The sequence below is a fragment of the Cebus imitator genome, unplaced genomic scaffold, assembly GCF_001604975.1.
Source record: "Cebus imitator isolate Cc_AM_T3 unplaced genomic scaffold, Cebus_imitator-1.0 Scaffold60, whole genome shotgun sequence".
Lineage (NCBI taxonomy): Eukaryota > Metazoa > Chordata > Mammalia > Primates > Cebidae > Cebus > Cebus imitator.
In genome coordinates this window covers 2,788,852-2,812,629 of record NW_016107375.1, presented here as the reverse complement: position 1 = coordinate 2,812,629, position 23,778 = coordinate 2,788,852, and the positions used below count along the sequence as shown (strand labels likewise).

General features: G+C 52.2%; 1 protein-coding gene across 2 annotated transcripts in view; it reads right to left on the bottom strand.

Moving 5' to 3' along the window:
- Positions 1-3,638: 3,638 nt before the first annotated feature.
- Positions 3,639-23,778, bottom strand: part of SMAD7 (SMAD family member 7) — a 30,689-nt gene continuing 10,549 nt past the window's right edge. For both annotated transcript variants that reach the window (XM_017529662.2, XM_017529663.2), the window contains exon 4: positions 3,639-5,412. In XM_017529662.2, the coding sequence (XP_017385151.1) occupies positions 4,874-5,412 (539 nt within the window). In that variant the 3' untranslated portion in view covers positions 3,639-4,873. The remainder of the gene's footprint in view (positions 5,413-23,778) is intronic.

The following is a 23,778-nucleotide window of genomic DNA, read 5'->3' as shown; positions in this document are numbered from 1 at the left end:
TTTTGAGACACAGTTAGGCTGGAGTGCAATGGCGCGACCTCGGCTCACTGCAACCTCCGCCTCCTAGGTACAAGCAATTTTCCTGCCTCAGCCTCCTGAATAGCTAGGATTACAGGCACCCCCCATCACACCCGGCTAATTCTGTATTTTTAGTAGAGATGGGGTTTCTCTGTGTTGGTCAGCCTTGTCTCAAACTCCCAACCTAAGGTGATCTGTACGCCTTGACCTCCCAAAGTGCTGGGATTACAGGCGTGAGCCACCACGCCCAGCTTAGAATCTCACACTATTGATCCCTCTTTAGGACAGAAATTTTTTACAGAGAAGAGGCTTCTTGCAGAAAGTGCTGCCTGCAACACATCCCAAAGGTTAAGGAGGAGGTAGCTAACTGAAGTGGCTGCAAAGCACTTGCTGCAGAAGCACATAAGCAACCTGGGCCTGCAGCATGGTGCATCTCCCTACACGCCTGGAACAAAAGGTTTCTGTGTGTGGAGGGCTCGGGACTCCGTGGGGAGATTGGCGGAGGTGGATGCTGAAGGGCTACTTTGAATAGAGGTAAGGGAGACCCAGGGGAGACTAACAGCCCCTGGATTAAGTCATGCTAGTGGGGGCACAGAAAAGGGAACTCTGAGAGACACGTACAATTTATAATTATTGACTGAATGAAATAGAGTGGAAGGGATTTGGTTTTTTATTATGGACAGGGGCAAGGATGGAGAATCCAGGTTTCTGGCTGGGACAACTGAGGCATCTACAGGTCCAAGGGAGATGAAGCCACCAGAGTGGTGCTGCCACGCAGGGAGAGGGTGTGGCCTGAGCAGAGCTGAGATCGAATTGCATAAGACACCCTGACATTTGAGGGGTAAACTGAAAGGAAAGAGTACCGAAAGGCAGGAAAACGTCCTTCCCATGGGGTACTTCTCCCCCTGCTCTGCTCACCTCAATGCCATCTGTGCTGAAAGTCCCACCTCCGCTGCAAGCCCCTGTGGCCCCATGACCAGGCCTCCTCCTGGGTTCTCGCCTTTTCTTCTGCCTGCACTGCTGCTGATCATCTCAGATGCGGCGTCTTGTCCTCCAGCATCACGTGCAGGCACGGTCCAGGTCCATGTTACCACCACTCCAGCTGCGGCACAGTCCTGGGCACTTTGAAGGTGCTCAGGAGATGACTGTGGGTGACGGGCTCACTGGCAAAAAGGGAAGCATCAGCGACCAGCAAATGGCAGACTCCTCCTAAGCCCTCCTCTTTCCCCACCACCCACCCAGGATCAGCCGTGCTGCCAGAACCCGCACACCTCCACCCCTGTTCCAGCCTCTCCTTCCTCCAAAAGCCACAGCTTCTGCCTCCCAAATCCAGAGGCCTTGCGCAAGTGGCAGGGCCAGGAGGAAACGTGGCAGACCACCCTCCCACCTTCTCTGCATTTCAGGGAGCTGTGGGACTAGAGCCACGCAGGACCCTATCAAACATCTCAACAGGGCGTGGACCAAGCAGTAAGAACCACTCAACCAGTCAGGTCCTGAGCTCCTAACCACCTGCTTCCTCATTGGGGGACCTCGGGCAAGTCATTTAACCTCTCAAAGCCTCCATTTGTGCAGCATGTCCCAATGAAGATGAAATGAGGATTCCCTCAAATGCCTAGACATTATACCTGGCACCTAGCAAAGCGTTCAATACACGGTAGCCACTGTTATTAAAGAGCTTCCTGGCATGCCAACGCAAGTTAGAGCCAACTAAAATGACTGACAGCCCCCGGTGTGACACCTTCCCTCCCTACCCCTCCTCCGCCTCTACCACCCTGGAGTTAGTTAGAACACTCCTTGGGTGTTTTCTAGAGATGGGATCTTGCACTTATCTGGGTTACAGAACTAGAATAAAAGCAAGTTTCAGTTCAATGATAAAAAGCAAAAAGCGACCAGGCATGGTGGCTCACACCTGTAATCCCAACACTTTGGGAGGCCGAGGTGGGTGGATCACCTGAGGCCAGGAGTTCGAGACCAGCCTGACCAACATGGCGAAACCCTACCTCTACTAAAAATACAAGAAATTAGCCGGACGTGGTGGTGCGCACCTGTAATCCCAGCTACTTGGGAGGCTGAAGCAGCAGAATCACCTGAACCCGGGTGGCGGAGGCTACAGTGAGCCGAGATCACTGCACTCTAGCCTGGGCAACAGAGCCAGACTCAAAAAAAAAAAAAAAAAAAAGCGCAAAAACTGCTTTGAGAGGTAGTGAGCTCCTGATCACACGTAAACAAGGTGGCCCGGATGAGCACTTGGCACTAACGCCCTGGAGCATGAATCAACAATCAACATGTATTAATATTTCTTGCGACACAATTGTATTATAATTCCCTTTAATGAAGTAGTGGCGCCAGTAGGCTGTAGTGCTTTGGGTGACCTTTCGGCAAAACAGAAAGTTGGCTGTCCTACATTGGCCTTCCAGAAAGCTTTTATGAAATTGTACAGGCTTGTGATACCCAAATTCTTAACCCCCACTTCCAAAGGCCTCCTCTTCCTGGGTAGAAGATTCAAAGCCCCTTGCATAGAGACACCTGCATAGCCCTTTGTTTGGTACCTGATTTAGACCATCTCTTACGCAAGATTCCCCGAATCTAAAACATGACTCAGATCCATCAGCAGCAAACCAAGGTAGGCTGATGCAAAGCCAGCACTGAAGAGGCACTTTGACCGCAAGTGCCACCTGGGCTGGGCTGGGGAAGGGGACCAGTGAACTGTAGCTGACGTCTCAGCAGACAATAGAGAATACTGCAGGGTAGAACCCAGACTCTGTGATCTCTGCGGCCCAAAACAGTATTTGGGAAGCAGCCAGGAGGCGGCCAAGTCCCTCTGACCAACACTGACATTCAACCCCCACTTTCATCACCCCTCCAGGGCCTCACACCCAGGAAACTCATCCTGGAATCCAGTCTGGCAGAGTTACAGTAGGCTTGGGATTATCGCCAAGCAGGTTGCTGGCAAGAACCAGAGGGATCCAGGTTCTTGGGGCTAACCTTCCTGATCCACCCATCCCCTAATCCGGTCTTCCCAATCACCCGAGATGTAATTCCCTTTCCTCGATCCTACCAGCTTTTGAATCGTCACCCACAGGGTTCCTGTAGGTTGTTTCCCATTACAAATTTGGGACACAGGAGGGAGGGAGCCAAGTCTTGGTAGCTGCAGGTGTTTGCAGCACTGTTGAAGGCCAGGGCTGTTCTACATGTCTCTCTTTTGGGGCCCACGTCTCCCCTCCTCCAAGAACGGGGCTGGGAAGACGCCAACTCAACTGAACTGGATGAATACCCCTCCCCAATCCCCTCCAAGCAGCAAAAGAAAAAGGAGTTGGAGGACAACACGGTATCAAGTGTACATTTTAAAAATCGTTTAATGGAACATAAACTCCTTTAGAAAAACATTCAGCTAGGTGATAACACCCATAGAAAAAAACACCAATTTTGTGTTTATCTTTTTTAATTTGGCATTTGTTATTTGCATTTATATTAAAGCAAAGTGCATCTTTTCTTTTTCTTGTTTATACACATTGCACAATACATAAATAATGATGCTTATAAAACGTCTTTATATTTACAAGTAATAATATATTTATATATAACATAAAATACATTTTTTTCTTTAATAAATCTCAGGGTTTTTTTTCAGGAGTCCTTTCTCTCTCAAAGCACTACAATGCTAAATTTCCAATGAGAATGCTTCTCTTGTTCATTTAAACCTTTGTAGTTAGAAAAATAGCTTATGTTAAAGTCTAAACATGCTCATTGAGCTAAGAACAGTGTCAAAGTATCATACGAGTGTATGAGTTGTAGAAGAAATGAAAGAAGAGTCAGGTGTCAGCCTAGGATGGTACCTTGGGTTATGACGGACCAAATCCTTCTTAGAGGGAAGGGGACTGCTAAGCATGTCCCTCCCAGGGACGTCCCCCGTTGCTGGTCTAATAGCAGAGCTCAACACCCAGGCTCAGAGCAGGGAGTGCTGAGTTGGTTTTCTAAGTCCAGGAAAAACCTGAAGTCACCAGGGCAGGCAGGGAAGAGGCTGATGAGGGGAGAGGGCACTGGGTGAGCAATACTGTGAGGGGCTGCCCCGGCAGCCCTCAGGAAGCCCATCTCAGAGAGATCCAGGAGCAGGTGGCCAAAAAAGAAAGACGCTACAATGGCAGGGGCGGGCGAGAGGGGAATAAGACGAGGATAAAAACAATTGGTTCTGGTTCAGCCACCAGCAGGCTCGCTGCTCAGAAGCCTGTGGACAGGCCCGTGTCCTAGAGGTGGGAGAGGAAGGAAGGGTGGGGGCTTTCTCAGGCTGGGGACACAGCCGTGCTCCTGGCAGCTGCGGGGACCCCCAGCTGCCAGCTTGCCCAGGTACTGCCTCTGTCCCACTGAGCATATCCAAAGGACACGAGAAATACCATGTGGGGCTGCAAACCTCTCTGCTGGGGACACCCGTCAGAGACACAAAACAAAGAGCACGTTGCCTCCCCATCTGTGGCTCCCACACACGCGTGCACACACAGCCACACACTCACACTCACACACACTCCTGACAAGTGAAATGATGACCGCCCCCTTCATACACTGTGTTTGGTGGTGCTTGGATTTCTGCTTCCCCTCTTCCTAGCAGGGTGTCCTGCCGATCATACCCACCCCCCCTTCCAAAAAAAGCCCCCAACAGTTCTTTTCATAAGCTATTTCTCAAAGAATGAAACAAAACAGAACACAAATGAGGACGAGAAGAAAACCAACCAACCAACAAACAACAACAAAAATACCAAAGAGTTTGCATGAAAAGCAAGCACTCAGGAGGAAAATATTAGCAGCAAAGTAGTTTGAAGTGTGGCCTGCTCAGCGCACGCTCTGTCCCCTCCGCACGCGGCTACCGGCTGTTGAAGATGACCTCCAGCCAGCACGGGCAGCTGCTGATGAACTGGCGGGTGTAGCACTGGCCCCAGCCCTTCACAAAGCTGATCTGCACGGTGAAGCCCGTCCACGGCTGCTGCATGAACTCGTGGTCATTGGGCCGCTGCAGGCTATACGCCTTCTCGTAGTCGAAAGCCTTGATGGAGAAACCGGGGAACACCTTGTGAACCAACAGCGTCCTGGAGTCCGGGTTGTCCAGTGTGGCGGACTTGATGAAGATGGGGTAGCTGCTGCGGTTGTACACCCACACGCCGTCCACCTCCCGCGTCAGCTGGATGCCGCAGCCGATCTTGCTCCGCACCTTCTGCACCAGCTGACTCTTGTTGTCTGAATTGAGCTGTCCGAGGCAAAAGCCATTCCCCTGAGGTAGATCATAGAAGATATCCAGAGACGGCTCCTGGACACAGTAGAGCCTCCCCACTCGCGTCTTCTCCTCCCAGTATGCCACCACGCACCAGTGTGACCGATCCCCAGGCTCCAGAAGAAGTTGGGAATCTAGAAAACACAATGGCAGAGAGGGTTGGTGGGGACGGGCATGGGTGAGTGAGTCCTAGAATAAAGACACACACACACATACACACACCCCCATCACGAGCTCATTTCTCAGGACAAGACAGAAGGAAGGTGGCAGTGAGGAGGGTCCTGGACTTGCCCAGGCTTGTTCAGCCCTTTGATCAGGACCCTGCCTTTCTTTAAGCATAGGAAGCTCTGCGTGCTGCTTCTCTGCAGGCTCCTGCCCATCAGGAATACACCAGCACCCGTGCCCACCTGGCCAACCAAGCCTCTTTTCTGCAGCGCACAGATGCACAGGGACCCTCATTAACTCGGGTGGTCCAGTCTTAGGGCTGCAAAAAGCCTCAGCCACATCCTGGAGTTACAGATCTTTCAACTGGATGGAACCTCGGAAGGCCAGCTCCTCCAGCCCCTTGTCATCCTGATGAGAAAACCAGGACTCAGAAAGGCTGCTGCTGGAGAACCAGGGGCGACACGGCCAGAGCAAGAACCCAGGTGTCCAGACCCTGGGGCCACCTATGCGATGGTCTCTGGGTACCTGTCACCCAGCTCCCAAATCAGTGCCGTGATCATGAGGGACCTCTCTATCTGGTAAAAATAAAAACGAGGGTGGCTTGGGACAAAAACATCGATATTCCTAATAGAAAAACAAGTCTCAAGTGTGTCCACAGCGGCCCTGTACACAACGGGTGAATTTGTGTCAAAATGCCAAATCACAACCTGCATTCCGGTATTATCCCGGCTACCTTAACAAAGCTTCCTCCAGCCCAGACAGAAGATTATGTGTCTCAAATGGATGCGCTCCCCTTCTCTGCCAGAACCCCTGTCCCCAGGGGGGACCCCCTCACCCCTCCTTCTGCAGAAGCATCTGGAACCTGCAGGGCACCCTGCCACCCTCCTCCCTCCCAGCAGGCCCCACCCTGCTTCCCTGCACAGGGCTATTCCCACCGGCACCGGTGGTAAGGTGATTTTCCTCAGCAGGAGCTGGGAGGACTTTAAAAGGGGGGTCACACAGAGGGAAAGGGAGCCCCCACGGCGGGCATTCTGACTCCTCCTCAAGCAGGAGCCAGCGGGCAGGCCTCAGACTTGGGACCATAAATCTCCCCAGCCCAGCCAGACTGCAGGAACGCTGTGGTTTGTGGCTGCAGGGTGGAGACCGGAAGTCTTGTATTTGTTAACAAAAATGGGGAGAGCAGAGGGGGGGAAGAGGGGAAGGGCCCACGTCACTCCTCGTTCCCTGCAGCCCCAACTCCTCCTTCTCGGGGGTCTGGGGGGCACAAAGGCGGGGCTGAGAGTGAGATGTGCCTTGGTGTGGCCTTTGTGTTTCTGGAGTAACTGGGTTCGGAGTCAGTGATGGTGGGTGGCACCATGCAGGGGCTGATGGCAGAGGACAGGCCGCATCCCGCTGCCCCCGCAGGCTGGGTGACTGAGGCAGCCCAGGACACCAACTCGCTCCAACTTTCACAGGCGTGTTAGGACCTGGGAACCAGTTGGCTCCACTCAGTTTTTTCTTTTAAAGTAGCAGCCAGTGTTGGACGGAGGCGCCCGTCAGTAAAGCTGCACACGTGCACACTGCAGCCTGCTGAGCAGCCACGCACACTCCCCCTGCGCGGCCGTTCCCTGCAGACACCCCCAGCTGGCCTTCCCAAATGCCTGCCCCGATGGCTCCACAAAGGGGGACACGGAGGTCTCATTCCTTTCCCTCAGCCCCCACTCCACTGAAAATCAACACCAGAAAACTGGTTAGTCACCACCTGCCCCAAGTATCTAGGAGGCATAGTGTGTGCACGTGTGTGTGCAAGGCTGTGTGTCCATGATGTCAATGTGTGTATGAGTCTGTTGTGCTTCTGTGTGCACATATGTACTAGAACATATGGAAAACAAGACAGGGACAAGGAGAAGGTGACTCATCAGGCAGTCACTTGTTTCTGCGAAGTATCCATCAACTGCTAATAAACTCGTGAGCGCTGGCAGGCTTGGAACTTTCTTGCTGAAGGAGTTCAGCTCTGAAGGCTACACCAAAGACCTGAAGGCCCATGGAGGAAGGGTGCGCTGGCCTGCAAGCGTGTAGCGGGGAGAACGCTCTCTTCTGGGAGGCACAGGACGTCCACCCTTTGGTGTTTTGAAATACAAGACGCTTTCGCTTATTTTCGCAATTCAGGACAGCAAACCTGGCCTGAAAAAGAAGACTCACGGAGCTGCTGGGAAGGAGGAGGGAAGGAGGGAGGGAGGGAGGGAGCAGGACCCTCAGCAGAGCCTCACAATGCTTTGTTTCATGCAACTGAGACCCACTGAAACCTGGCATGGGCCAACAGGAGGAAGAGGAAGAGTGAGTGAGTGGAGTAGGGTCCTGGGACCGAGGTACCCCCATGCCAGGCCTGTTAGCCACCGACGCAAGGGGTGGGAGCCTTGTCTGCCAAGAGTGAGGGCCTCTGTGGGCAGAGGGAGCTGGGTAGGGACTAGCCTGAGGCCTGTGGCAGGAGGGGAATTGTCAGGAGGGTTTCTGTTTCATCTGTGTAGCCCCCCAGGAATTTGCTGCCAGACACCCCCTTTTTTCTGCTGAGGAAAAAGCCTTTTTCTGCTGAGGTTAATGGCCCAGCCCAGATACACGGCAGCGCGTGAATATCGTTTGAGTGTCACTGTGTGAGAACAAGGCCCCGAAGTCCTCTGGGTGCCTAACCTACTTCAGGGAGACCCCTGCCTGCTCCTCCCCTGTTGTCCCCTCAGCTTCCCCTGAGCAGCCTCTGTCCACTCCATAGGACAGCTCCATTCTCCTCCCTCCTGCCGGGACTACCAGCAAAACCGTTCGGCAACAGCGAAGGGCCCTGGAACACACACCCTTGTGTGAACATCACACCTTCTGGGGACCTCACTCGACAACCCCCATGACCAGTACAGAGATTCCCCTCTTTGCCCTGATTTCTCCGCCATTTGGGCTCATTTCTGGGAAACACTCAGCTTCATCTTCACAGAAAAACAGTTCCCTGAATTGGGCCCACAGCCCGCTCCAGTGTCCCCACAAAGGTCTGTGGGGGCGCTTTGCTCCCGGGACTTCCCAGGCCATGTGTCAAGGGGCTGGGAAGTTCAGTGAGTACGAGGACTAAGGAAGTGCCTTGGCCCCTCGCTGATATTTAACCTCTAAAGGCAAAACTCACAGTCCCTTGTTAATTTCCCTCAGCTTTATAACCTTCTCTGGTATTTTCCACAAACTTCTCCCCTCCCCAGAAAGCTGTACAGGGGCTTGTTTTAAAATGGTATGTGTTCATTTTAAAGCATTCAAAAGAAAAGCTGTGTTGTAAAAAGCTCACTAATCAGATGCCTGCTCACAGTTTTTTCTTTTTATTACAGTGGAGGGAATTTTTGGAGCAACACCAGAAAAATGCTGAATCTGCCTAAAATTCCTTTAAGGTGTTCCCCCCACCTTCCCCATTTCCCTTAAAGCATAAAATCCTCCCTTTAAAGGGAAGGGGGAGGTGGGCATTGAGAAGGGAGAGGACTCCAGCCTGTGTTTGCACTGGCGTTGGGGAAGACCACTTAGCAAGGAGCTCCCTGACTCTTACAAAGAGTTATTTAATTACCCTGCTCATGAATGAACAGACCAGACCCTTCCAGGAGACCAGAGGCTCATGAATGAACCTCATTCCCCAGGTCCCAATGGCACAGGGTGACCAGGCCTCAAGACCACATTTTAGGTAAGCAAGGAATTTTCCCTCTTTTTTTTTTTTTTTTTTTTTTTATGTGATGGAGTTTTGCTCTGTCGCCAGCCTGGAGTGCAATGGCTTGGCCTCCCTGCAAACTCCACTTTCCGGGTTCAAGCGATTCTCCTGCCTCAGCCTCCCAAGTAGCTGGGACTACAGGCATGCGCCACCACGCCTGGCTCATATTTGTATTTTTAGTAGAGACAGGGTTTTCACCATGTTGGCCAGGCTGGTCTCGAACTCCTGACCTCATGATCCACCCATCTCGACCTCCCAAAGTGCTCAGATTACAGGCGTGAGCCACCGTGCCTGGCCAGGATTTTTCCTTTCTTAAATTTTTTATTTGAAGGCATCAGGAGAGGAGAAAAGAAAAATGGGGGGAGGGAGGGAAGGCCATGCTCGGTGCTTCAACAGTACCATTTCTGTCTCCACCTGAAGGCAGACGGCAGAGCAGCTCCGCAAACAATCACGGGGTTGGGAGAACACAGGCAGGCAGGGAACAGAGGCCATCTGGGCCTGGCTGGGTCCATACACACAAAGGAGGTGCTGGCGGAGAGGTGGTCCCCAAGCTTCCATTTAGGAACAAGGACAAGCTTGGGAAACAAAGCCAGTAGAGACATGAACTCCAGCAGCTGATGCCCCATGGTTAAATGTGCCCAACTGCCAGGGTACCAGGGGGCTGCGGTCAAAGGTGGGTGAGGAGGGCTCTACACTGGCTCCCATCTCTGTGAGCCACTTGGATTATGAAGCGATATTTCTCTGCCAAAGTCCAACAGGGCCACGCGCCTCTGAGCCCCCTCCTCCGTGGTCCAGCAGAGCAGAAGGCTGAGGACAGAGAAGTTGGGGAGGAGGGGCGCCTGGGCAGGCACGGCCACCTCATGCACACTCCCGGTGCCAATCAGGGGCAAACGAAGGGCAGAAGTGTGGACACAGACAGCTTGCACCTGGCAACCTGGGAGCACAAACATCACCACGCCTTGCCCTCACCAGGTCCAGGGCCCTCCCTCCTCAGGACCCAGGCGCCACCAACAGTTGCCTCATCCTGTCTCACCCTCCGCAGCAGACATCTCAAAGGTTCACAGCACCCATCCCCTGCTCCCAACCCTGTCAGGAAATTGGCTGTTCTCATATGAACAAGCCCTCTTTAGGGACAAGCCCAAGATAAAAGGGAGCACCAGTGCCAATCCATCCCATCTATGGGAATTATCAGGACCCTTGCTGGTCTCGTTTTCAACAGGCAAATGCCACCCCCCTAATAGAGACGAATAAAACTTGCTGAGATATCTGGGCTCATTTTAAGGTCTGGGGTGGGCTCTAATCCACCATGCTCACAGCCTCACCAAGAATGGGAAATAGGACCCCAGAGCTCCCTCAGACTCCTCGGGAAACACAGACAATGCTGGGGTTTAGAGCAAGTTCCTCATGGAGGAAAGAAACCGCTGTTTCAGGTAAACTCTGAGTTACTCAGAAAACGCTAGGGCCCAACCCATCTCCACCACCCCACGCTCCTTCCCCAAACAGATCAGAGGCTGACTACAGCTGCTGGAAGGCTGACCTGAGAATGCTGTAATTTTTTTTTTCATGCTTTGCAACATCTCTAGTGAAGTGAGATGGCTGGACTTGGGGGTGGGCAGGGGGTGCCACAGTGTCTCCTTCAAAGACCAGGCTGCGCTCTGGTCCCTGGACACAGCAGGCTTTGTTTCCACACCCCAGGGAGTTCTGGCCATGGCAGAAACCACGCCCCTGTGCCAACCCCAGAGGTGAGCTGACCAGCTACAGAGCCAGACACCCATTTCACACCAACCTCGCATGTAGCCTTGGGATACCTTCAGCTCATCCTTAAAGCAGGGTTCCCCCAGGGCCAGCCTCGGAAGGTTGCTGTGCCAAGTCGATGCCAAAGTGACTGAGGCCAGCCTGTGGGGTACTCCCTGGTCTCATCTCTGAGGCTCCTGTGTTCTCCAGCTGCTCAGGAAATGCCCACCCATCTTTCCTATTATCCCCACAGCCCCACAACCCATGCGAGAACAGTTCTGGGCCAATGCCTACACTGAGCACTCGCTTTGCATAGGCTGTGTTTTCTAAGTGGCCCACGGCCGCCCTCTGAGGTGGCACACGATCCCCAGTCTATCTTAAAAAAGGGAGTGGAGGGAAAAGGCACAAGTCACTGGCCAAAGTGCAGAGCTGCAGTTCCAGCCCAGAATACTGCCGATGTGGGCTGTGGCCACATGCCTCTAAAGCTGGCAGTCCCACTGTTCCTTCCCAAAGCAACCTTCGGAACATGCTGTGGAAATGCTGTGCCAGCTTTCAGAGCTGAGCACGGGGTCCAGCTCCCCTGCAACAAGAAGTGGGGGGTGAAATGGCTTCTTTGCCAGCAAGCTGCTCTGTGACCTTGGCCAAGTGGCTTGTCCTCTCGGGGTCTCAGTTTGACCAGTCCATAAATAATGTAAAGGGGACAAGTGAAGATGGGCCCAGGGGCCTTCCTGGTCTCTGGCTGCACTCTGATTCTCAGTATTAAACAACACTGGTTCCATTTATTTTTGCTACCTTCCAAAGGGTAAGAAAACCACTTTGAGGAGCAGGGCACATTTTTGCATTTTATTTGCAACAATAAAACAAAATAGAATCAAAAGGGAAAGGAGGTTTGAGTCAGGTTTTGCTGTGTCCACCTCTAAACCAACTTTTTTTTAAATTTCAGAGTCAGAAATGACTTTTTCCTCTGTATTGCTATTCATCACCTGCAAGAGAAGGTAAGCCCCAAGAGAAGATCTCTTTATCACCAGCATCCTCCCACTGTCCCACGCGCAGGCTCGGTTCCCCAAGTTTCTCCATGATCGCCCTCCTTGCCACCTCTCCCAAGCCTACATATTTGGCAGACCCTGCTGGTCTAGAACACTAATTAGTGACTGTATCCTTACAAATTATGTTAAATCATCAATTCCTAGAACTAAAATGTACTACCCCCTGGCTCCCCAAACTGGTCCCACATCACCTCCCCAAACCCCCCAAACATCTGAGCCTGAAGCCCCCAACCTGGGGAGAAACGCTCCTAAGAGCATTTATCTCGCCATGGAGAACGTAATTGAGGGTGGCACAGGGAAGGGGAGGAAAGCCACACAAATCAAAAGCTCTTGTCTGTCTCGCCAGCCGGGCTGACGCGGCTTCCTGTGCCCCAGCGTTCAGCCGTGCAAATTACAGCATGTACCCAGCAGCCTCCAGCCACTGCCGTCTGAGGAGGCCTGCTCTGCCCAGGCTCCTCGGAGAGAGGCCTCAGAGGAAGGGTGGGGACTCCCGACCCAGCCAACTCCATTCATAATATTGACAGTAAAGGGCCTCTGGCTGCTGTTTAGCGTGCATGCAGCCGAATCATTTCTCAAGTTTGAATTTCCAGACACTTCCCCTCCGTGGTGCACCAACCGGGTTCCCCCTGTTACCCCCCAAGTGACTCAGAGCAGCTCTCTTCAGGAAGGGGGTTCACATGTTAGCAGACATAGAAGCCCTTAGCTGCGCATGGCATTATCTGCTCAGCTGCCTTCCCTCTGAGCATGGCCCTGGCATCCCCAGGAAGACACAAGGGCTAGGACAAGCCTGGAACAGAAAGTCCATCATGTCCAAGGGGGACATCCAAGTCTCTTGGATCCACCCACCTACCCACCTGCCACGCTGAAGAGTGTCAGGAGAGTCCCCAAATTCCCTATCTGGATTCCCAAATGGGCAGCTGGCACTGAATGCTGATTCGATTCTATTCTCATTCTCATTCTCTCTCTCTCTCTCTCTCTCTCTCTCACACACACACACACACACACACACACACACACACACTTTAAAGCATCATAAAAATCTTAATACAAACCACTACGTCATAAGCCAATTTTCCAAAAGGACAAAACCCCTAGATGGCCAGGACAGTTTTTCCCTGGTTTTGCAGGTGTGGGGGCTCCGTGTGTGCAAGAAACCAATCTACTTTTGCTGCGGGCCTCATTTTCATAAAGCCCAGGGTACCAGGACCCCTGGTCCCTGGAAGGTATCACAGGACCCAAATGCAGACCCAGCCCTCTCGCACCCATCCCCTACAGGTCCAACTCCTCTCCAGTTTCTAGAGGGTAGGAAAACTGTCAGAAGACGTGGAAAAATACAGTGAGAAACAAAAGTCCTTTTCATCCCTCCCCTCCCCCAGCTCCCCTTGTTCCATAACAATTATGAAAACTGTTGGATGGTATGGCATTTTGAACATTTACTGCATTCTGGCCAATAAATTCCAACGCTGGATCTGATGGAAAAGCTCCCTTCTCTCCAGCAAGCTCCCTCCCTGGCCCCCTCCCCGAGCACTCCCAGCCCTCATTCCGTCTCTCACTTTACAACCCAATACCAGGGCTTGGCCAGGCCAGGGCCGCACTGTACTTAGAGGGAAAAACAACAGTACGCCAGCCTGGAGACAGTGTGCAGACTGGAAAAGTTAATCATTACTTCTGTCTGCCTCTGTAATCTAATCTCTCCCGCTTGGACACACTCACTGTTCAGCCATCCCAGCCCTTTCACCCCTAAAGCACCCAGGACCTCCCAGACCTGAGCCCCAGAGCCCCACTCCCTCTGGCAGGCCCTCCCACTCCTAACCTCCAGTTAGGAGGTCAAGGGAATAAAAGAAGAATGAAAGGGTCCCCCACCCAGAAGCTGCTGTCACAAGGCTCTGGAGTCCAACTTACACAGCCAGCTGCTCCATGCTGGGTGCCCCACCTTCCAGAGCCTCCAGGCCTCCCAGAAACGTGGGCTCCCATAAATGTGAGCTCCAATCTAGCTGGTTACTGCAGCAGCCCAGCACTGCCCCTCCCCGACTGCACAGGGACAGACTGTCCCCTCCCCCCTTTCTCACTCTCTCTGCCCCAGGATTCACCCTTAAGCCCACCCCCAGTGGCTGGGCTCCCCACCCCATGTGATCAGAATGTGCAGTCACACAAGTCAAAGAGACCCTGCCATTGGCGATGCCTTAAAAAATTAAACACAGAATGACTGTAGAATTGAGCAATTCCACTCCTGGGTACATATCCAGAAGAACTGGAAGTGGGGACTCCAATGGTGTTTGCACATCCATGTTCACAGAAGCACTATTCACACCAGCTGAAAGGCAAGAGCAAGCCAAGTGTCCATCAAGCAACAAATCAACCAAACGGGATATCCTTACAATAAAATATTATTCAACATGAAAAAAGAAGGCAGTTCTGACATACGCTACAGCATGGATGAACCCCAAGACCATTATGTTAAGTGAAATAAGCCGGTCATAAAAGGGCACTGTCTATTCCACTTCTATGAAGTACCTAGAGAAGGCAAATGCAAAGACAGAGACAGAGACGTGCTGGGGGGAGGGGAGCAGGGAAGTTAGTGTTTCTTGGGGACAAAGTTTCAGCTAGGGAAGATGAAAAGTTCTGGGGGTGCGTGGTGGGGACAACAACAGCACAATATGAATGTACTTAATGCCACAGAACTATACACTTAAAAATTGTCGATATGGTAAATTTCATGCGTATTTTACCACAATAAAAGAAAAAGGCCTCGGCTCTCTTAATACTCTCCTTTGCACCCCATAACCTGTCCTCCTAAACACAGCGTTCCTGAAGCGGGGAATCCACGGGTGGGGCTGGGCTTCAGCAAGAATATCGGCCCCCTGCAAATCTATACAAATTGCAGTGTATCCTACCGTGCGTTTTTCTGGGCAAAGAGTCCTCAGGTTTCACCCATACTTGAAAAGTTTGCAAGCCAAGAAACACAAAGAACTGCAACCTTTTTATTTTAGAATGGAAGCAGCCGACCAGGCGCGGTGGCTCAGGCCTGTAATCTCAGCAATTTGGGAGGCTGAGGTGGGAGGATCACCTGGAGTCAGGATTTCAAGATCAGCCTGGCCAGCATGGGGAAACCCTGTCTCTTCTAAAAAAATAAAATAAAAAATAGAATGGAAGCAGACTTTGGCTAAAACAGGGGTATCACTGCCACACCCCTCAAACCCAAGAGACAAAGATCACATATCACTGAATGGACCTGACAGCCAAGTCCAAGCCCTTATTTTGCAGATGAGAAAACTGAGTCCTAGAACACAAAAATGGCTCCTTCAAAGGCCAAGCGGCCAGCCAAGGGGCTAAGACACTCAGCCTCAACCAGGACAGCAGGCCAGCCTCTAGCAACAGAAACCTGGAGGATGCTGGCCCCACCATTGAAATTCTCTCCTGGCCCCCTCCTGGGACTCGGGCATCCTGCACACCCTAGGGGGGAGGGGGGAACTTTTGAATCTTTACAGGCCCCACTCTCCAGGGCTCTTCCCCAGGAAACAGCCCCCAGCGGGGTTTTGATTGTGCCCCCACTGAGCAGGAGATGGGGCCCATCTATTTGTAAGAACTGTACCATGCACTCAGATCACACTGAGAACTAACTTCTTGCTTTTCCTTCTCGGTTACTGATTCGTGAGGGGGTGGGGCAGGGCTGGCTCAGAGGCCGAGGTGGGGCTGACCAAGTCCCCAGGCCCAGCTCTTGATGACCCTCACTTAGCCTGCTGGGGACGAGAGGACAAGACACTTAACAGCTTCAGGAGGTGAGTGGAAGGTGGGACAGGGGACGGGGACAATCATTTAACCTCCAAGTAAGCCACCCCAGAAAATGCAGACAGCTAATCTGCAGATGGCACAGTGGTATCTTGGCGTCTTATTGTTTATGTTCCAGTTGAGTGACAGGCCCAGATCCAAACCTAAGAAAGCAATACTGAAATGAGCACGCAGTCACTGGCCTAGTTGTCCGAGTTGTCTGTTGCTGAATGAAACTCCCAACTTTGAAAGATGAAACTGGAGTTGAGACCAGATCTTCCCTTTCTGCTCTGATCAAACCCCCAGCAAAAACAGCTCTCCCAGCCTTTTCCTCCTGGTGGGGCTCCAAGGAGGAGCAAGAAGAATAATTCAATTAGTGAACTCCACAGAGCTCCTACCCCATCGGTTGGCCCCAGGGGAACAGACAGGGAAGGATGAACCTGAAAATGAAACACCCTGGTAACTCCATCTTAATTGCATCCAAAACCCGACCCCAGATGGGCCAGGGCGTTACACACAGGGCTGACACCTCAGAAACGGGCTTGACCTTCAGATTTAAAATTTAAAAGCAACAGTCTCATCCCCCAGATGGCCTTCATGAGAATCAAGTCCTCTGGAGTTAAAGAGAAAGTCACTCCCGGGCTTTGAAAACATCCCCTCTCCCCTCTGGCTGTCAAGACATTAGACTCCATCTTTCCAGGCGTTTCCCCACCCCTCGGCTGTGGTCCACTGAGCAGCCTGGTGCTAGGCTGGTCACTTCCACTCTGTGCTGCACCCCAGGTACTACCACGGTCAGGAGGGTGGATTATAACCACAGCTCCTGTTCTTCCTGCTGTCATCTTACAATCATCAAGGAGGCAGGCAGGAAGACAGGCTAGAACCAGAGCCCGAGAGACTGACCTCTGTTTATCCACAAGCTTTGCTTTATCTCAATCCTCAACAGGCCACACAACAGAAGCAGAAGCAGAAGTGGATGACTCAAGAGCTCTGCCTACCCCAGGGGCCCACCACGGCACCTCCCAGTACCCATGGCCCAGCTTCCTGGAGGGACCAGGCTCCTCTGTCCTGTAGAAGCTGCCCCTGCCTGCCTCCAGATGGAAGCAACTCCTATTCAATCCCCACTTCCCCCAGCCCCATCCCCAGTGGGGGATGACTCAACATCATCTTCAGACAAGCCATTCCATCTGCCAATTTTTAATTCTATCCGGGCCCAGGAACTGGTGCTCTGCAGAGCACACAGCCTGGCACATAGTAGGTGCTCAATACATATGTGCACCATAAATGAATCACAAGGACACACTGGCTTCTTCCAAAGCAGTGGGCCCACCCAGCTTCACACCCGGCAGAGGGAGGCACATGTGAACCCATCCGAGAGGGGAGCCCACCTTCCACACAGCGAGTCAGCCAGAAGGACCAAGTCCCTCTCCAGAACTCCCTGCGGAGGACGAAAGGGAGACGCCCGTCTGCCCTAGGCCACGCTCAGCCCGTGTCGGCAGATGCCGCTGAGAGGTGTTTCCAAGGCAGGCGCCAGCCCGCCACCCTCTGTGGGCACACCACCTGCCCATCGCATTCTGCTTTGGCGTCCTGCTCTGTTTGGACAAGTTACCCTCACCAAGTGTTCAACAATGCTTTTACACACCCCAGGGCCCTTGTTGTGTTATGAAAACAAAGCACACTAAGGAAAGAGCTGGGAGGGTGGGGGTGAGCGTGAGTGGAGAGCGGGCCAGCCACACACAGGTCTCTTTCTTTCTTGTCTCTATCCTAAAGATGGCTCCTTGGCAGCACGGGCGGGGCTGTCCCATGCCTTGTGTCATGAGAACAATGACATCTACAAAGAAGGATTTAGAAACCTGGAGACAAATCCATGGAACTGGCCTTTATCTACACCACTGGAGGGCTGTGCCAAGCCCCTCTCTGGGAGATGCTTCTAGGTGACCCGTGTCACCCCTTCCTCCAAAGCACAGCACGGTTACTGGACACAGCTGTACCAGGGGCGCTCCAAGACCCGTTTCCCCTCCACTCCTCACTAGCACCCTAGAAATAGTCTCAGGAAAGTTATAGAACTCCTGGGGGATAAAGGGGACACGGCTTGAAAATACAAAGGCGGCCCTGAGTTCCCAGTGGCCAAATGCCAGGTGTGTCTGCCGGGGAAAGCAGTACCGGGGCTGGGGCACAGGGCTAAAGGCGTGAGTGAATTCCTACCTACCCTCCACCAAAAAAAAAAAAAAAAAAAAAAAAAAAAAAAAAAAAAAAAAAAAAAAAAAAAAAAAAAAAAAAAAAAAAACAGTCTTTTTTTTTGCAAGTTAAAACTGAGCTAATGACACTGGGTGGGGCTCCGTGTTGAGGACTCCGAAGCCAAACCAAAATTAGCTTCCAGCCAAGAGCTGCTCCGCCTTACCATTTGGGGAAGGAAGCTGAAAAAGTCATGAAAGATTCTTTAGTAAAATGGGAAGTAAGGAGGCAGTTAACATTTCAACTGAAGGTGACCCTTCTGGTATAATATTTTTTTAAATAATAAAAATAACATAAAGTTCTCAAACAGCCTTTCTTAAAGAAAATGGCCTAAACCTTCTCGTGGGAGTGGAAGGGAAGGAAAAAGAACACAACACAGAAACAGGCTAGCCGTTTCTCGGCCACTACCTTTCACGAACCACTTTTTTCTGGAGTTCTTCTCAAAAAAGAGATGATGCAATTTCCTGTCTTGTCCCAATATTTCCTGTTAACTTACAAGGTGAAAGTTATCGCCCTGTTTTAAATAACTGTCCGCAACGCCGATGAAAGTCCCTTTCCCCTGCCAGTGCCCATCTCAGTCAAAAAACATCCCCATTTTAGAATACAAATACCATCATTTTCTACACCTTTAAGAGCTGGCTTCATAAGAAGCCTGGTTCTCTCTATAGCAGATACTGAATCTACAGGGGCAGCTTCCACGGGAATGGGGGTAGTGGCCCAGATCCCCTAAGTGACCCCACAGGGAGAGACAGAGGGGCTGGGAGGCTGCGAGTCCCCCAAATGAGCCAACAGGTTTAGGTACAGTGGCCGGAATCGGGTGAGTGTTGCTTTCTCCGTGTGTTAACCACTAAATTGAGAACTGTGCCTCAGCAGTTAATAATATCTTCCCGCTGAAAATAGCCCGGAGAGGAAGCCTCTGTGTGACAGTAGGCAGGCGGCCAGCCTCGGGGCTAGCCATTCAATACTGAGCAGAGGTGGTAGGGCGAGTAGTGACCTCCCGGCGGCTGTGCTTACAGTATCCTCCCTCGAAGGGAGGGCGCCCGGGCCAGTCACCTGCTGCCTCTGCAGCCCTAGAACCTGGGCAAGGACATCACAGGGACTGGGGTCTCCAGCTGCCCAAGAAAGGTCTGGAATCACCAGCTTTGGGAGCCAACCCTGGTACCGCCCTGGTTCACAGTCAGTAGGCTGGGCAGGCCAGGGGGACACCATAGAGTGGGAACAAACGTATTCACTTCCCCCAGCAGAAAGGTCAGGCTGGGAACCAAACCAGGGGGAACTTTCCTGTCTCTCATTTCTGGAATCCACAAAGAAAAAGGGAAGGTCGAAGGATCAACACAGATGTGTCTGCATGTTCAGGTCACACACAGCAGAAGGCCTGTAATCCCAGCACTTTGGGAGGCCGAGCAGGGTGGATCACTTGAAGTCAGGAGTTCGAGACCAGTCTGGCCAACATGGTGAAACATCGTCTCTACTAGAAAAAAATTAGTAAGGCCCGTGGTGGTGTCTGCCTGTAATCCCAGCTGGTAGGGAGGCTGAGGCACAAGAATGGCTTGGACCCGGAACGTGCAGGTTGTAGTGGGCCGAGATCAAGCCACTGCACTCCTGGGGGACAGTGAAGCTGGGTGACGGTGAGACTGTGTCTCAAAAAACAAACACACACATCAGAGATCGCAGGCAGACTACCTGTCCTGCTTCCTGGTCCATCAGTGTGCTCCCCAACTTCCCATGTGACCTCCAAAAAAGGGCGGCCACCAAAACAAGTGTCTACCATCAGCAGGTCCCAGGCAACTAACAGAAGTCTCTCCGACTTTACTCCCTCTAGTCATTGCTCCTTACAGATTATACAAATATCTGCATGTATTTAAAACCTACCACTGGCCATTTTTTGTCAAAATTGTGGTAAAATACATATAACCTAACATGTGCCACCAATGGCATTGAATACACTGGGACAACGGTGCGGCCATCGCCACCCTCTAGTTCTAGAACATTTTCATCCCCCCAAAAGGAAACCCGGTCCCATGGGTCACTTTACAATGCCATTCATGACAGCAAAGAAAACAGTGAACCATGCAGAGTTATGTATAATAGTTTTCCCTCAAATGTTTCTATAAGCAAGCAAAAAAATCTACCGGGGGAGCTGAATCCTGAGGGATTTCCGTGTGCGAGCAAGTCTAGGAGCCAGCACTTCACAGCTTTTGTTTTCTTCTGCCAGGTGGCAGACACCTGCTTTGAGGGTGCTTCTTCAAGTTCAAGGCCTGGACTGAAGGGAATGCAGCCCGGCCTGGCCATCATAATTCTGCAAGGAACAATACGATGGCACAGTAACAGCAACGTTAAGGAAGCAAAGGAAGCCGAAATTGATCATGAATTCTTCGGCATTTCCTCCCTTTCCACTGCCCCACTGGCTTTGAGCTTGCCACGGAGGTCCCATAGGGGTACAAGTCTATGCAGCTATAGCCAGGCTTTGCTAAGGAAAGGCCCAAGTGTATGTGTGTGAAGGAAGCTGAGGGGTAATCAGCGTGCCTGGCCTTCGCCTGGCCCCCTCCCCCTTTGCTGGCCCAGTTCTGCCTGGGGACAGGATGCGTGAGGCAGCAGCCCATCTTGTCTGGCCGGCACAGCAGCCCAAATTTGCTCCAGAGATTTTCAATGCTGTCACTCTGTATTTAACCCCTGTCTGACTGCCTCATTCTTTCCAGGACAAAAGGGGTTTTATCAGTAAGCCCTTCTCCAGGGGGAAGTGTATGACCTGGGGCACTGCAGAAGAGACTGGGTCCAGGACTGGTCTTCACCAGGGTGTGGATGTGCACCAGGTGAGTCCACCCTAGCTCTGAATCATCCTGTTGGCAGGTGTTTAAGGAGAGGCAGAAGGTGTCCCTGCAGTTCCAGACTGTCATTTCTCACAGTGGCCTGCAGGGTACTGAGGAGATGGGAAGGAAGGAGCTCACTCATGGTCACGTGCACCTGTCCACCAGAGTCTCCCAAAATCCATGCTCAGGAGCATGTGGGTGAAAGGCCCCCATGCCTGTGAGCTCAACCTACACCCCCTGCCCTCACTCCACAATGGTATTAGAGACCCCCGTGAAACCATGAGCTGTTTTGTTGCCAGGCAAGGGGAGGTTACATTTAAAACCAGAGCAGCAGGCACCCAGGCCCAGGTTTCCAGTTCACGATCACAATTCCAAGCCAGACAATGAATAATTGTTCACGTGCAGCTGAATAACTTTCCTTAAAACAGGATGGAGCAATGTTTCCTAAGCTACTTGGTTTGAGCCCAAGTCAACTGTGTACTAAGCCAGGGGAGCATTTTCAGATTATCTAGGTATTTCTGAAGGCTCTCCTGTGAGACCATGACAGATGCCAGCAGGGATCAAAGAGGAGGAGAAACATTCTTGGATGCCAAATTGATACTGACTCAAGGACACTCCCATCCCCCAGACTTGGGAACATATGAATTTAAGACCTTAGCAAAGGAGTTGGCCACCCTTGGGTTGGAGGCATGGTGCCGTGTCTCTCCAACAAGCATGACTTCGCACAGCCAAGAGATGGGGTTTCCCAGGACATGTGACCACTTCTGTCTCCACCGCCTCCTAACTCCCTCCTTGAGATCCATGGGAGCACTTCTTTTTAAGTTTAAATAACTACAAGTGGTTGCTGGTTTCCAATCCCTACCCCAGCTGGGAAGGTCCATATGGCTGAGGCCCAGCCAGCTCCAGACATTCATCTATACAGGAGGAGTCTAGAGGATGAGCCCGAAGCTGAATAGCCTAGAACTCACCAGGGAGATGATGCTCTCAACCCACCCAAGCCAGGACAGCAGACAGGCAAAAGGAAAGCCCCCAGACAGAAACTCCAGATGGAGGCTGCAAAGATGCAGCTTCCAGCACATGCTTTGCATTCCCAGTGACCCCCAGAAAGCTCTGGGAGCAGAACGAATCTTTTCCATTTCCACCACAGAGCTGAGCCCAGAGGCTTCCCAGCTACATGAGACCTCTCCCAGGTGATCTTCCTGAGCCATGACACAACCATGTCCAAGCAGCAGCAAAGACCTGTTCTGGGGTTGCACACCTTTCAAAAGACACCCACCCTAGAGGGCCGGGCACAGACTGCCAAATCACAAGGCAGAATCAATCCAAACTCCACACCCAAGTCCAAAACTCTTGGAGAGGCCACCCTGACATTAACCCATCCCGGTGACAGGGACCCCAGCCTATCCCAGAGCCTGCCTGGGGGCATCTGCACTCTCATGTGTTTGGACACGGGATTGTCTATCTGTACATCTGCAGCAACACCCACCCACCCACTCACCCACCCACTCACACACACACACACACACACACACACACACACACGCCTGCACCCAGCAATCCATCTGTCTCAGAGAGCCAGCTGTCAAAAATGAAAGTACAATCTCCTGGAAGCAAGTCACTGCCTTCTAAAAATGTCCCGTTTTCCCAGACTGAGGAAACTTGCAGGGGTGGGGTGTGTTTCACTGCAAGTCCCTAAGGACCAGGGCTGTCATCTACCCTCCTCCAACCCCCCAAAACAAAGCTGCAATGCTGGAATTCCAACCTGCAGCCAACAGCCCCGCCCCCAGGGCTCCTACCCGACCACTCCCCTTCCTCCCAGGCAGCTTGCAAGCGCGCAGGAAAGGGAAGGGCCAGCCTTGGAGTCACCCCTGCATTTCAGGAGGGGGCAGGCCTCTGAGCACACCCCACCCCCACCTCTGAGGCACCACATTTTCACATTCGGCTGTTTTTTCTTTCCCTTCTTCCCTTGCCAAGAGAATCAAGCCCTGGCTCCTGCTGCCGACCTTCCTCCCACCCTAAACTGAGCCCCATTCATTTAGCCTGCTCTCAGCCAGGGCAGGACAGGAAGGAAAACAGCACACAGGGCCTGTGAAAGAGGCTCAGAGAGGTTATTTCAAGGAGGAGGAGGAGGAGGAAGAAACTCCTCGCAGGGTTTTCACTGCTCCCCACATTGCTGCGGGGCTCCCACCCCCCAACCTCAGCATCTGGCTATGCCCCTCCCCCCATCCAGCCCTGCCACATCCAGCCCTGCCACTGGCCTCATCCTCAGCAAGGCAGGCACACCCAGGCCACCCCCCATGGGATGATCCACTTCTTGAAAAGGAGGTTTGGGCTTTCTCCATTTACAAAACTCTCTGCCTTGGGCCGGGGCCAATAAAGTTCCCTCTTGGAAGGCATTCTCACTACAAAGAGGACAGACAGCTCTAGGCTTTCTCGTGCCCATCACATCCCCTCCAGATGCCCCCAAACCAGTGACATCAACCCCCAAAACACTGTCTCCAACCTACCCTCCCCACCATGGTCCATTACAAATACACTGCTCCAATTCTGAAGCCTTCGGAATTAGTCAATCAAGAGGTGAAATTCAAAACAAATGCTCTTTCCATGCGGAGGCCCCCCTCTTTTTTCTTTCTGCAGTCTTGTTAAGCCACACTGTCCCTCAGAGAGTCACTGTGCCTTCCTGTCTGCAATTACCTGAGGAGTGAGGGGAAGGAGTTAATGATTGTTTTACCCCCAGTTTCTCTCTAGGACTGGAAGAGCTTTGGGGAACAAAAAGCTCACCCACCTTCAGGCTCGGTGGCTCACACTTGTAATCCCAGCAGTTTGGGAGGCTGAGGTGGGTGGATCACCTGAGGTCAGGAGTTTGAGACCAGCCTGGCCAACATGGCGAAACCCCATCTCTACTAAAAATACAAAAAATTAGCAGGGTGTGGTGGTGGATGCCTGTAATCTCAGCTACTTGGGAGGCTGAGGCAGGAGAATTGCTTGAACCCGGGAGGTCGCAGTGAGCTGAGATCACGCCATTGCACTCCAGCCTGAGCG